Source organism: Lepidochelys olivacea (genome assembly GCF_965140295.1).
Source record: "Lepidochelys olivacea isolate rLepOli2 genome assembly, chromosome: 1".
Taxonomy (NCBI): domain Eukaryota; kingdom Metazoa; phylum Chordata; order Testudines; family Cheloniidae; genus Lepidochelys; species Lepidochelys olivacea.
In genome coordinates this window covers 277,570,898-277,584,211 of record NC_140411.1, presented here as the reverse complement: position 1 = coordinate 277,584,211, position 13,314 = coordinate 277,570,898, and the positions used below count along the sequence as shown (strand labels likewise).

General features: G+C 41.2%; 1 protein-coding gene across 3 annotated transcripts in view; it reads right to left on the bottom strand.

Moving 5' to 3' along the window:
• Positions 1-10,844: 10,844 nt before the first annotated feature.
• The window catches only part of SLC6A15 (solute carrier family 6 member 15), a 58,879-nt gene continuing 56,409 nt past the window's right edge, over positions 10,845-13,314 (bottom strand). For all 3 annotated transcript variants that reach the window (XM_084620624.1, XM_084620625.1, XM_084620626.1), the window contains one exon: positions 10,845-13,075. In XM_084620624.1, coding sequence (XP_084476750.1) covers positions 12,704-13,075 — 372 coding nt within the window. In that variant the 3' untranslated portion in view covers positions 10,845-12,703. The remainder of the gene's footprint in view (positions 13,076-13,314) is intronic.

Below are 13,314 nucleotides of genomic sequence, written 5' to 3'. Positions count from 1 at the left end.
TCCTTTGGAGGATCTTCATCATCACCCCATCCCTCCAACTTTCTGTGGGGATTCAACAGGGCTCTGTCCTTGATAATTTTCTCTTCTCCCTTTCCACCTTATTTCTGGCTAATGTCATCTGTCGGCAGCAGAATCAAACCTGGGACCTCTGGAGCTTAGTGCATGAGCCTCTGCTGCATGAGCTAAAAGCCAACTGGATCTTAGCTAAGGCTGTAGAGCAGACTCATTTTATCTCTCTCTCTCTCTCTCTCTCTCTCTCTCTAAGTTGTCTCAGTGCCACTAGATGGGACAGAACACCACACCCAGGAGGTGTGTGGGTTACACAAACATAAATTCAATTACCATCTCTGTGCTGACAACTCACAGTTCTATCTCTCTACACCAGCCTGGTCTCTTTTTGTCTGAATTAAAATCTTGGCCTGTCTCTCTAACATCTCTTCATGGATGTCTAGCCATCAATTCAAGCTCAACATGGCTAAAACAGAACTCCTCAACCTTTCCAAACTTCCTCCCTACCTCCTTTCTTGATCACTGTGGACAACACTACCGTCCCGCCTGTCACTCAGGCCTGTAACCTCTCTCTAGGTCCTCAGACCCAGGCTATGTCTAAAACTTGCATGTTCTTTCTGCAAACTTCTCTAAAACATAGCTATTCCTATCCATCCACACAGCTAAAACTCTCATCCAGGCTGTCATCATCTCTTATCTCAGTTACTACAAACTCCTCTCTGGCTTTGACAGAGGCAATCTTGTCCTGCTCATATCCATTCAGAATGCTGCGGAAAAGATCAGTTTTCTAACCCATTGCTTTGAACATGTCATCCTTGTCTTTGAATCCCTCCACTAGCTCCCGCTTCTCTATTGAATCAAACATAAGCTACTTGTCTTCACTTTCAAGACCCTTCCTAGCCTATCTCCGGCATACCTATCATTTCTCATTCACTAATGAGAGGTCCACTCCTGCCTTCAGTAACCCCACGGTGTTGGCCTCTATTGCCTACTTCTTAAATTTTCAAACAAGCACTTTTGTGCTTTCTCCCATGCTACCCCTCATGCTTGGAAGGAGCTCTTGTAAACATCAGCAAAACAAACACATTACCCTTCTTGAAATCCTTCCTTAGAACTCCACTGACCAGCTCATTGCTTTTTTGTACTCCCCAGTTTGGCTAGTCTGTATTCATCTGTTGGCTTATGCTTAGATTGTAAATGCTTTGGTGCAAGGGCTATGTTTTTGTTCTAGGTTTGTACAGCACCTAGCACTAGGACTTGTAGGTGCTACAGTAATAATAATAATATAATAATTCATCACTGCACCACTGCAATTTTGGAGATAGACTTATTCCAATGTTAAATCACAGTAACATTGTAGTGAATCAGGCCCATGGACTTTACCAAGACAATGTTTTAATTTTTACTCTTCCCAAGTGCATTGAAGTTTTCAGAGCTTTCATATAGTTATTTCTCTCATTAGGCTTAAAATTTAGAGTATCACTTACTTGGCTGTTAACGGCTGTTACAAAGATGACAGTGATCAATTGTTCTCCATGTCCCCTGAAGGCAGGACAAGAAGTAATGGGCTTAATTTGTAGCAAGGGAGATTAAAGTTAGACATTAACTATAAGGGTAATTAAGCTCTTGACTAAGTTTTTGAGGGAGCTTGTGGAATCTCCATCACAGGACATGTTTCAGAACTAGCTGGACAAACACCTGTCAGGGATGGTATAGGTTTCCTTGGTCCTGCCTCAGCATGCGAGGATGGACTAGATAACCCCTTGAGCTCCCTTCCAACCCTACATTTTGATTTTTTATTTGACCTAAGAGCCTTGTCCTTTTATCACCTTGATTACACTCTCAATCTCATATCCACCAAATCATTCACTCATTCTGATGTCACAGCCTCAGAGTTCCCTTCCCATCACCCATTACATTTTCACCTTCTGCCATTGCTTAAGTGGGCTTCCTTCACTACAGATTTCCTCTCTCCCCGAGCTCTGACATTTTTGTTACTCAACCACTCTACTTCTTCTCTTTGGTAGGTGCTACTCCTGGGAGAATTGTATGCCAAAAAATTAAACATTCTACAAATTTTATTTGTGAAAAAACACTACAGAATCACACCAGTTTCAATTATTTTGGTAATTTATTTCAAAATGCCTGTCAGTAACAATACAGACACACACAAAAATTCCCCCAGGAGCAGAGAGTTAAAGAAACCCCTACGACAACCTAGTTCCTGTTTCTCTGCCCTCTCCCTCCACTGAGCCTAGCTGGAAGGCCAGACACCCACAAACACTCCACCCCAGAGCCCAGCTGCAGGGTCCCCCCCAGCTCAGACACCCACCCCCTACCCTCAGAGCCCAGGGATCCAGAGGGAGAAACAGCCTGATACTCAGTCCTAGGCCTGGTGGAGTTTCCTGCACACCACCACCTCCTTCCCTCAGGGGGTGCAGGGAACTGCAGCTGCCAGGAATGTACCAGCTCTTCCTCCCACTCCGCCTCTCCCCATCAGTGTTTTCTATGCATAAGCTTAGGTCTGCTGGATCCGGCAGGCCCTAGTGGCAGCCAGCAGCACTGCAGCCCATTTCTGTGGGGGAAAGAAAATTCTGCAAAAAAAGCATTAATTTCTGCAAAATTCTGCACTGTGCAGTGGCACAGAATTCCCCCAGGAGTAGTAAGTGCTTATCCTTGGAAATTCAGCATCTGTTTTCTAACTTTGTCTTCCTGCTCAAACCTGCCACAGCTTCTACTACCAACAATCTGGTGAATAGTTATCAATAATGATGAATAAAGCAAGGGAAGAGAAGTTTATCTTTCAACACACTGCATTTGAATTGGCTGTGGGACATCCAGGATGACATTTCAAAAGCTGGCACACAGCCAGAGGTATCTTTGTGTGGTTTTCCATTGAATGACTAATTCATGCTAACAGACTAATTTTAAAATTACGGGATGGCTCCAGCCATCTTAAAGCTGTGTCCTTTGCCAAAGCCCCTCTCCCTGTTTAATTAAGAAAGAGCTTATTGCTGACCTGAGGCCCTACTTGAATTGTGGGATGATTGTCAAAAAATTGCAGCTGATTTGTGGACAAACCACAGAAAATTGTGGAAACATAATAATGGACTTTATTATTTGCGGTAATAAAGTCCATTATTACTTTTCCGTGAATTTCTGGTGTCAGCCACCCAGGGCTAAGAGCAGGGCTGACAGTAGGAGCTCGGGGTTGAGAGTGGGGGTGCCTGCTGTTGGCTGACCAGGGTTGACAGCAGGGGCCCCCACTCTCAGTCCGGGGATGGCTGGGGCTCCCACTCTCGGCCTCATACATAGCAGGGCTCCCGCTGTCAAAATTGCAATGGAAGCCTAATATTGCGGAATCCCGAGTTTTCAACAATATCAAAAGTTAAGTAGGGCCTTAATTATTAATCTCTTTCATTCTGAACACTGGTGAACATAAGGCATTAATGGGACGTCTATGTGCTGAAAAAGAAGTGGTGTTGGTAGTTTAGTAGGTGGCACTGTTCCTCCTGTGTGACTGGGAAACATCTCATACCTGCTTTACCCACAGGTGCAAATGACTACACAAGGTGTGAGGCATTGTAGGAGAAGGCCATAATATACCAGCATTCAAACCACTACCTTCCTTCTGAAGCAAGTCACTCGAGTTTAGATGAATCACTATGTGAGCTGCACTATTTCTCAGTGTTGACCTCCTTTCCCCTCATCCCCGTCATTGCATCTTTCAGTCTTTATGAAGGAAAGCAATGAGACGCAATACTGAAGTGTTCTTGGCTAGAATCTAAGAGGTTATCTCATGTTTGCTGATTAGTTTGCTGACTTCTGTACTATCCATTTAAGATTTGACCTCTTATCATGGTGGTAATTTAAAAAAAATCAAAATATCAGAGCAAGAAGCTGATTATCTACCTGGTCACTATGGCACTTCAAACCTGAAGGAAGACCATTCTGGCACAGAAAAAAAAGATAGTTTGTCCCTATATTTATAAGCATTACAGGTTTGTTGCTTATGAATGAATGCAGCTGAGAACACTAATACTAATGAATGCCGTTGAGAACACAGAATGAAAGGGTTTTTTTTGTTTGTTTTTCCAGTTCTCGCTTTATAGAAACCTATTTTCACTCTGAAATGCTCGCTGTTGCTGGTTAATAGGGGATCTGAATGTAAAAGTTTTTCCCTGGCAACAATCTCATGAACCTTGCATCTCATCAACACACTTTTGGAATGTCAGCACCCTCCAGTGGCAGTAGAACTGACTCACACCTTACGTGTTTGATTATTTCATATTTGCTTTTTACACACCATGAAATCTAGCCCAATATTCTAGGGATATTTTTAATGTAGTACATTTTTTGGAAATTGACATAGCTAAATTTATTTGTCTTTCAAAAAGAGCATTAAGGAGGGAGCAAACTTCAGTTTATCTAGATACCTTACTGCATCTCAGATGATAAACATACATTTCTCCCAACATTTTCCTGTGATCAGTAACAGAGTGGTAATTTGTTCTCTACAGAACCATTTTAGTGCAGGGCTGTGAAACAATTTTACAAATACTCTCCCTCCCCTGTCACTGTCACAAACATAACTCATGTCTTCTGTGATTGCACCACAACACACACAATCTGCCTGAGAATTCTAGGTCATCATCAACTTACATCCGAATGCACCCTGGGCTTCCTGAGCATAAACTGCCTGCTCTGTGAAACTGAAATGCCTCCTTCCCTTCTAGGGATCCTGCACCCCTCTGGGGTATCCATGGCAAAATTTCTGTGGGATCAGGGAAAGGATAGGAACAGAGCCACAGATATAGTACAGTCCTTGGATTGTGACCCATTGCCCTCTCTGCCCATTAGCCCTCTACCTAAAGATGTGGAGGAAATGTTGTGGAGCATGATTACATTATATTTAGACTTGGAAGGATTTGATTTTTATCAGTAAATGTTGGTAAATGTCAATTTCATCATACACACAAAAACCAATGAAAACATATTTTCATTGATGATTATTGAAATTTACTAAGGCAAAGTAAGAAAAATGCTGCATGAGAATTCATTAGAGTTTGATTTAAGGATATTTACTTTGTATATTTTGTGTGATGTTGACAATCTGTGTTTTCCTAAAGCTTCAGTTTTTTGACTATGTGTCTACTCTAATTAAATAATTGTCTGACACCCTCAATGCCTGATCCATCCATAATTTCCTGCAACTGTTGAAAATTAAAACTTATAAACATTAAAAAAAGCTTTAAAATGAATATTGATATCATCCATTTAAAATTATACACAAATATTGAATTCTGCCAAGCCTAGTTATATTGATGCCGGTCTTTGATAACTTTCATTTGTGCAATCAGACCACAGAAAGCATGTCCATTTTAACTTTGCAATAAATTATAGTGCTAATATATTTTCACTTTCCACATGAATGATTTGTCCTTGGGCCCTTTCTAAATGTATTAGATACAAAGAAGCTTTTCTTTAATTGGGGGCATAATTGCCTTGCGTGATGATCTTTTTTCTTTCAACAGACTTACTGGTTAATAGGTTGGCATGACACTCCAAGCCTTCCAACTTGTTTGTAGCTAAATGTCTGAAGCCTGCCTATTCTGTGTTGTCTTCCTTCCTTTTCTCCATTATATTCCCCTGCCCCTTTATGTTTTTTTTTTTTTTTCCATTTCTGGCAGAGCAAGTAGTGACTAAAAATGCTGAAGCAATCTGAAATGGGGAGATGTGAGAGAACTGGACCAAGGCCCCAGTACATCTAAAACAATCATCACTCATTGTGTTGTCATTTATCTGTGGAATCCATGTTTGAATAATAAGAGTATAATAGTAGAAATATACTACTGACCACCTAGCCAAGGATGGTAATGGTGATTGTGAGTTGCTCAGAGAGATTAGAGAGGCTACAAAAGAAGAAAACCCAATAATAATGGTGTATTTTAGCTATCGTCATATTGACTGGTTATATGTCACCTCAGGACATGATGCAGAGATAGCATTTCTAGATATAATTAATGACTGCTTCTTGGAGCAGCTAGTTCTGGAACCCCTAAGGGGAGAGGCAAGTTGTAATTTATGTCTAAGTGGCACACCAGATCTGGTTCAAGAAGTGAATATAGATGAACTGCTTGGTAATACTGACCATAATATAATTAAATTGAATATCCTTGTAGGGGGAAAAATACCAATGAAACCCACCACAGTACCATTTAACTTCAAAAATGGGACTACAAAGATATAAGGAAGCTAGTTAAATAGAAATTAAAAGGACCAGTCACAAGAGTGAAATGCCTGCAAGCTGCATGGAAACTATTTAAAAACACCATCATAGAGGTTCAAATGAAATGTATACCCCAAATAAAAAAAAAAAACAAAAACAGTAAGAGGATAAAAAGTGGCACCATGGCTAAACAGCAAACTAAAAGGGGCGTATAGAGACAAAAAGGCATCTTTTAGGAACTGGAAGTCAAATCCTAGTTAGGAATGTAGATAGGAGCATACATACTGAGAACTCAAGTGTGAAAGTATAATTAGGCAGGCCAAAAAAGGATTTGAAAAGCAACTATCAAAAGACTCTAAAACTAACAGCATTTTTTAAAAATACATTGGAAGCAGGAAGTCTGGCAACAATCAATGGCACTGAGGGACAATCAAGATGGGCAAATGTTGTGGAGAAGCTAAGTAAATTCTTTGCATCAGTTTTCACTGCAGAGGATGTGGTAGAGATTCCCACACCCGAGCCACTCTTTTTAGATGAAAAATCTGAGGAACTGTCCCAGATTGAGTTGTCAACAGAGGAGATTTAAGAACAAATTGATAAATTAAACAGTGGTAAGTCACCAGGACCAGATGGTATTCACCCAAGTGTTCTGAAGGAACTCAAATATGAATTGCAGAAATACTAACTGTGGTATGTAATCTATCACTTAAATCAGCCACTGTACCAGATGAGTGGAGGATAACTAATGTCATACTGATATTTTTAAAAGGCCCTAGAGGCAATCCTGGCAATTACAGGCCAGTAAGCTAACTTTGAAATGAGGCACATTGGTTGAAATGATGGTAAAGGACAGAATTATCAGAGATAGATGACCATGATATGTTGGGGAAGAGTCAGCACAGCTTTTGTCAAGGGAAATCATGCCTCAACAGACTATTAGAATTCTTTGAGGGTATCAACAAACATGTGGACAAGGGTGATCCAGGTGCTATAGTGTGGGCTTTTGGAAATCCTTTGAAATGAAATCCCACATCAAAGGTTCTTAAGCAAAGTAAGCAGTCGTTATAAGAGAGAAGGTCCTCTCATGGATCAGTAACTGGTTAAAAGATAGGAAACAAAGGGTAGGATTAAATGATCTGTTTTCACAATGGAAAGTGGTAAATAGTGCTGTATCCCAGGGATCTATATTTGGACCAGTGCTGTTCAACATATTCATTAATGATCTGGAAAAGAGGGTAAACAGTGAGGTGGGAAAGTTCGCAGACAATACTAAATTACTCACTGGTCATGTTATAGTTACTTCATATGAGGGTATTTTATCTCCACTAATGGCTAGCACAACAAAAATCACACGCTGAGGCAAACTTCTACTCGTAGTAATTCAATAGAGATTTCAATGGACTTTCACCAGAGATTGAAAAAGGCAGTATGTATTCATGTTTGGCTTGTCTCCTGGGGCTGGGATGTTGCACAGAATCTTTTGTACTCTTTATTTTTAAGGTGACTCTTTGAAGACCTCCACATTTACTTACACATTTCCAGCAGTGGTTTTTTTTTTCAAAGGACTCAGCTTCAACGGTGGAGGATGTTTAGCAGCAGTAGGCACCAAGCATTTGAGTGGCAGTAGACAGGATGTGCACTAAAGCACAGGGATTCCTGGAGCCCACCACATTCCATGCAACCGGTATGGCAGAATAATCAAAGTATGGTTCTTGTGATGAAACTAATCAAGAGTTAGCAATTTAAATGTGTGGTCATTTTAAGGAAAGGATAAAAATATTACAGAAAGTAGATGAAACAGGAGAAAGAGCTAACAGATTCTCCTGATGGCATGGCCTCTACCATACTGAGACAATCCTTCATTCACACTGTGATTATTGTTGCATTGAAGTCTTTTTTGTATTTCTGGAATAGGCAAAGGGAATGTAACCAGGCCTGAGCACAGGGTCTTTTGTGATAGGGGCTGTCCATTGGGAAAGGGTAGTTCTGTTGACAGATGTTAGTATGATCATCTCCATTTATTCAGCTGTGACGGGGTGTGCCCGTCACTGCCGGGATGGTGCCTCTTCCTGCCCATTCTGGGTAATAGCTTTCAAGGTTGACACTCCATCCTGCAGTTGCCGCTGTCTCTGTCTCTCTCTCTCTCTCTCAGTGTCTGCAGCTCCTCTCTTATTCCACAAGCTGCAGCTGCCCCTTTGTAACTCAGCCCACTGGCAAGGTTACCATCTGTGTTTTCCCCTTCTGGGGTCTTCTCTCAGCAATGCTGGGTAGTCCTCTCATTCACTGCCACATAGTGCCACTCCCTCAGTGGCAGGCAGGGGAACATGGGCCTGCCCTCTACTCCAGGTTCCAACTCAGGGACCCTCTAGCCAGCAGTCAAAGCCTGTGCCCTCTTAGACCTTACTGCCTTTCCCTAAGCCATCCTGACTCCCCCCGCACCCCTCTCTGGAGATGATAGTACATTCCTCCACTTCTGCTGCTTCCATGTGGCAGGTTTGGGCACATCTCTACATTCTGTACACATTTCCTCTACATCTCTTGCTATTCTGCTGTGGTATATGTGACATTATCTGATAAAATATGACCATGTAGGTCATTGTTGCTACCACTGCTATATAATTGCAACAAATCTTGTACAAAGTATGTCAAGTAAGGTGTCTAGGGAAAGGATATGATTTGATGAATATGATTTTGCTATTTGTATGCATGTATCATTTTTGTATTTGAAGTTATGAGTATTGGCTCTATACGTGTATTTTAAATATGTGTGCTCCTGTGGTAATGCCCACAAGGTATTTAGCCTGCACATCTTGAAGGGACTATTCGAGTTGAGTGGCCCATTAAAGAACACTTAACTCACAATGGAAGTTGCCCATCTACACTTAACGGACTTTCCTGCTGTGACTAAGCGAAATCATGCATGGACATGTGACTTGCCCATGTGACTCCAAACACCATCTTGTCACTTGTAATTTTCCACAGTGAGAACAAATGGGTTTCCCTTCACTTGAGAGGAGCTATAAAAGGCTCTGGAAAGATCTCCATTTTGCCTCTTTCCTACTTAAATCTCTGGACTATGGACTTATACTAATGGGAGCATTCTAACCAAAGGACTGAGGACCTTTGAGTGATTTGGAAGCAACCAGTATGTATTTGATTTCTTTAACCAATTTTAATTCTCACCTTTCTTTCTTTTTATAAACAACCTTTAGATTTTAGATACTAAAGGAATGGCAACTGTGTGATTTTTGGGTAAGATCTGAGTAATATATTGACCTGGGTATGTAGTCCTTTGGGATCAGAAGAACCCTTCTGTTTAATGAAATTGGTTTTAAATAACCACTCATCTTTAAGTCTAGTGCCTGGATGTTGAATCAGGACTGGAATGCCTAAGGAGACTGCTTTTCTGACTTCTTGTTAGCCAGTGTGGTGAAACCAGTTTACTTAGTTTGGTATATCCTATGGGAGAATAACCACCAGTTTTGGGGTGTGTCTGCCCAATTTCTCAGCAGTTTGTTCTGAATTTGGTATTCTGAGTTGTGACCCATGAAGGCACAGTGACACAGCTCCCACTGGCTATGGTTTGCCCCTCGAGGCCAATGGGGGCTGCGGGAAGCGGCGCAGGCTGAGGGATGTGCTGGCCACCGCTTCCTGCAGCCCCCATTGGCCTGGAGCAGCGAATTACAGCCAGTGGGAGCTGCGATCGGCAGGACCTGCAGATGCGGCAGGTAAACAAACCGGCCCTGTCCACCAGAGGGCTTACCCTGGCAGGCCGTGGGCCAAAGGTTGCCGATCCCTGCTCTGGACCTTTATTTTCACATGCAAGTATTTTATTCTGAATCACACACAATTTTGAGCCACCTTATACACCTATGCAAAGACATAAGCAAACATAGGGCTTACCTATGTGGGCTACCAGAAGCACAGGTAGCCGCAGAGAAACAAAGCAGCTTTCACAGCTTTCTCTCCTATGTAGACATGAAGAGGGACAGTCAGGGATAGGATGAGGATAGGTGCAAGTCAATCCCAGAGGAAGGGGGGTGGAAGGAGAATAAGGTACCAGAGAGTGGCTCCAACTTCCTTGCATTCCCCTCCCAGAGACACAATCTGGTTCCTTGTTCTGCCCCTGTGGCAACATAGCCATTCTTTACTCTTTGCTCAGGACTTGTGGCAAAAGCAGAATTGAGTCTATAGTTTATAAGCTCCTCAGGGCATATAATATGTCTGGATTTGTAAAATGCTATGTAAATTTACAGAGCTACATAAATTATTGTAGTAATAACAAAAAATCCTTATTCCTGATGCAGTAATTTAATGAAAACATGACCTCCCAGTTAAATATATTTTTGCTTTTACAGGCTTTGAGCACCTCTCTCCAGTTTGTGAACACTGTTCTTTCAGCTAGCCCAGCTGATAAGCAGGAGGGTTACACTATAAAAACAAATAAACGTCTTTTTTCATTCTCTTTATTCATAGGTTAAAATGTAATGCAATACAGTTCTTAACAATTATTCACTAAAAAAACCAAGGATTTATTTTTGCATAAACCAGAAGCAAAACAGAAAGAGACTAATTAAAAAAGCCATCTTGCTTCAAGTTTTGAAACCATTACATACAGTATTAATATACATATTTACATTACAAGTATATTATATAAATATAATATATATGTAATCTTGTAACCACAATAAATATCAAGAAGGTTTTTAGGCACACAGCATAGAAAAAATGCAGAATCTGCACAATCATTAAGAGTCTTGGAGTGACTCACTCTTACATCATTTTCACACTGAAAAAGAAAATATTTTACATAAAATATACAGCCACAGCTTAAGCAGTCCTCAGTGAACTGGGGACTCGTATTCCCATTAGAAGCCTCCTCCTTGGTTTACTAATACTATTTTTCTATACAGCTGTTACATAAGAAAATAGTTTGCAAGATTTTGTACTCAGCTAATAGCCTAAGTAATTATCAGTGCTAACAAAATAAGTACAGCGTATCTACATAATGTATATACAAATGTGTGCAGAAATATGGGTTTGGTGAATTACTTTGTAGCTCACTTCTAATACTGGGGAGTTACCCTGACATCAAAAAAGGGATTTTCAGTTAAATCAAGTCAGAAATATTACATAATTTGAGAAATTGCTGCAAACTGAGGTAACACCTGTACTTTATAGACAGAAAGCTTTCAAATTAAATTAAAAAAAAAAAAATCTTGGCTATCTTGACAGACCTAAGCCATCACTGATTTTTTTTGTGTGGTGTGTTTTCCCTTCAACACTCAAGCTAGTCAAGTCCAAAGCAGACTGCAAAGAGTTACAAAAGGGATCTCACAAACCTGGGTGACGGGGCAACAAAATGGCAGATGAAATTCTATGAGAATAAATGCAAAGCAATGCACATTGGAAAACATAATCCCAGCTATACATACAACATGATAGGGTCTAAATTAGCTGTTATCACTCAAGAAAGAGATCTTGGAGTCACTGCGGATAGTTCTCTGAAAAATCCACCCAATGTGCAGCAGCAGTCAAAAAAGTGAACAGAATACTGGGAATCATTAAGAAAGGGATAGATAATAAGACATAAAATATCATATTGACTCTATATAAATCCATGGTATGCCCACATCTTGAATACTGCATGCAGATGTGGTCGCCCCATCTAAAAACACAATATATTGGATTTGGAAAAGGTTCACAGAAGGGCAACAAAAATGATTACGGGCATGGAACAGCTTCCATATGAGGTGAGATTAATAAGACTGGGACTTTTCATCTTGGAAAAGAGACGACTAAGGGGGGATATGATAGATGTCTATAAAGTCATGACTGGTGTGGAGAAAGTAAATACAGAGGTGTTATTTACTCCTTCCCATAACACAAGAACTAGGGGTCATCAAATGAAATTAATAGGCAGCATGTTTAAAAGAAACAAAAGGAAGTATTTCTTCACACAATGCACAGTCAATCTGTGGAAATCTTTGCCAGAGGATTTTGTGAAGGCCAAGACCATAACAGGGTTCAAAAAAGAACTAGATAACTTCATGGAGGATAGGTCCATCAATGGCTATTAGCCAGGATAGGCAGAGATGGTGTCCCTGGCAGCTGTTTGCCGGAGGCTGGGGTTGGGTAACTGGGGATGGATCGCTTGATGATTGCCTGTTCTGTTCATTCCCTCTGAAGCACCTGGAAATGGTCACTGTCAGAGGACATGATAGTGGGCTGGATGGGCTTTTGGTCTGACCCAGTATGACTTTTCTTATGTTCTAATGCAATATAAAACCAGAAGATCAATCCAAAGGGAATTTTTACACTATATGTACCGTCATGATATTTTAAAGACTGTAGCTAGGGGGCACCTGAGATCACATTCTAGTAAGTGAAGTGGACAACTTCTCTTAGAGAGCTAATGTTCAGTGATACAGTATAAACAACAAAAAAAGTAATTTTGTTCTCTAGCTACAAGTCAGACTCGGGCATATCTGGCATATCTGCCATTAGATAGCCAATACCATAGCGTCCATTGGGAGCAGTATCCAGAGTTGGGGATCCAGTCTGTTTCCGGTATATGTTTTTACCAAAATTTGGAGATGGCAGCTCACTTGGAATCTTCCCATGAATCAGACTTGCATCATCTCCCTCTAGATTAACAGGCTCCTTTATTATCCGTCCTCTTTTGTAGGATACAGCAGCCAAACTACCAGAGCTATCATCAATAAGGTTGCAGCGGCGGACTATGAAGACTATAGGGACAGGAAGTATGGCCAATATCATCAGAGATATACAGATAATCATTCCCCATGGTGGATAGCTCAGGAACTCCGCGGTAGCCTATGCGGGCCAAGAGAAACACAATTAATACATTGTTACTTAATAAGAGACAAAGCTTGCAATCATAGGTGCCGACTTCCTCTCTTTCCCTTGGGTGCTCGACTCCCTCCTGCCCCGCTCCCATTCCAACCCCTTCTTCAAAGTTCCCGTCCCAACTCTGCCCCTCCCTGCCAATATTTCAACTCCTTACCCAAATCCCCTCCTTGGCACTGCCTCTGTCCCGCCTCCCCTGAGAGCGC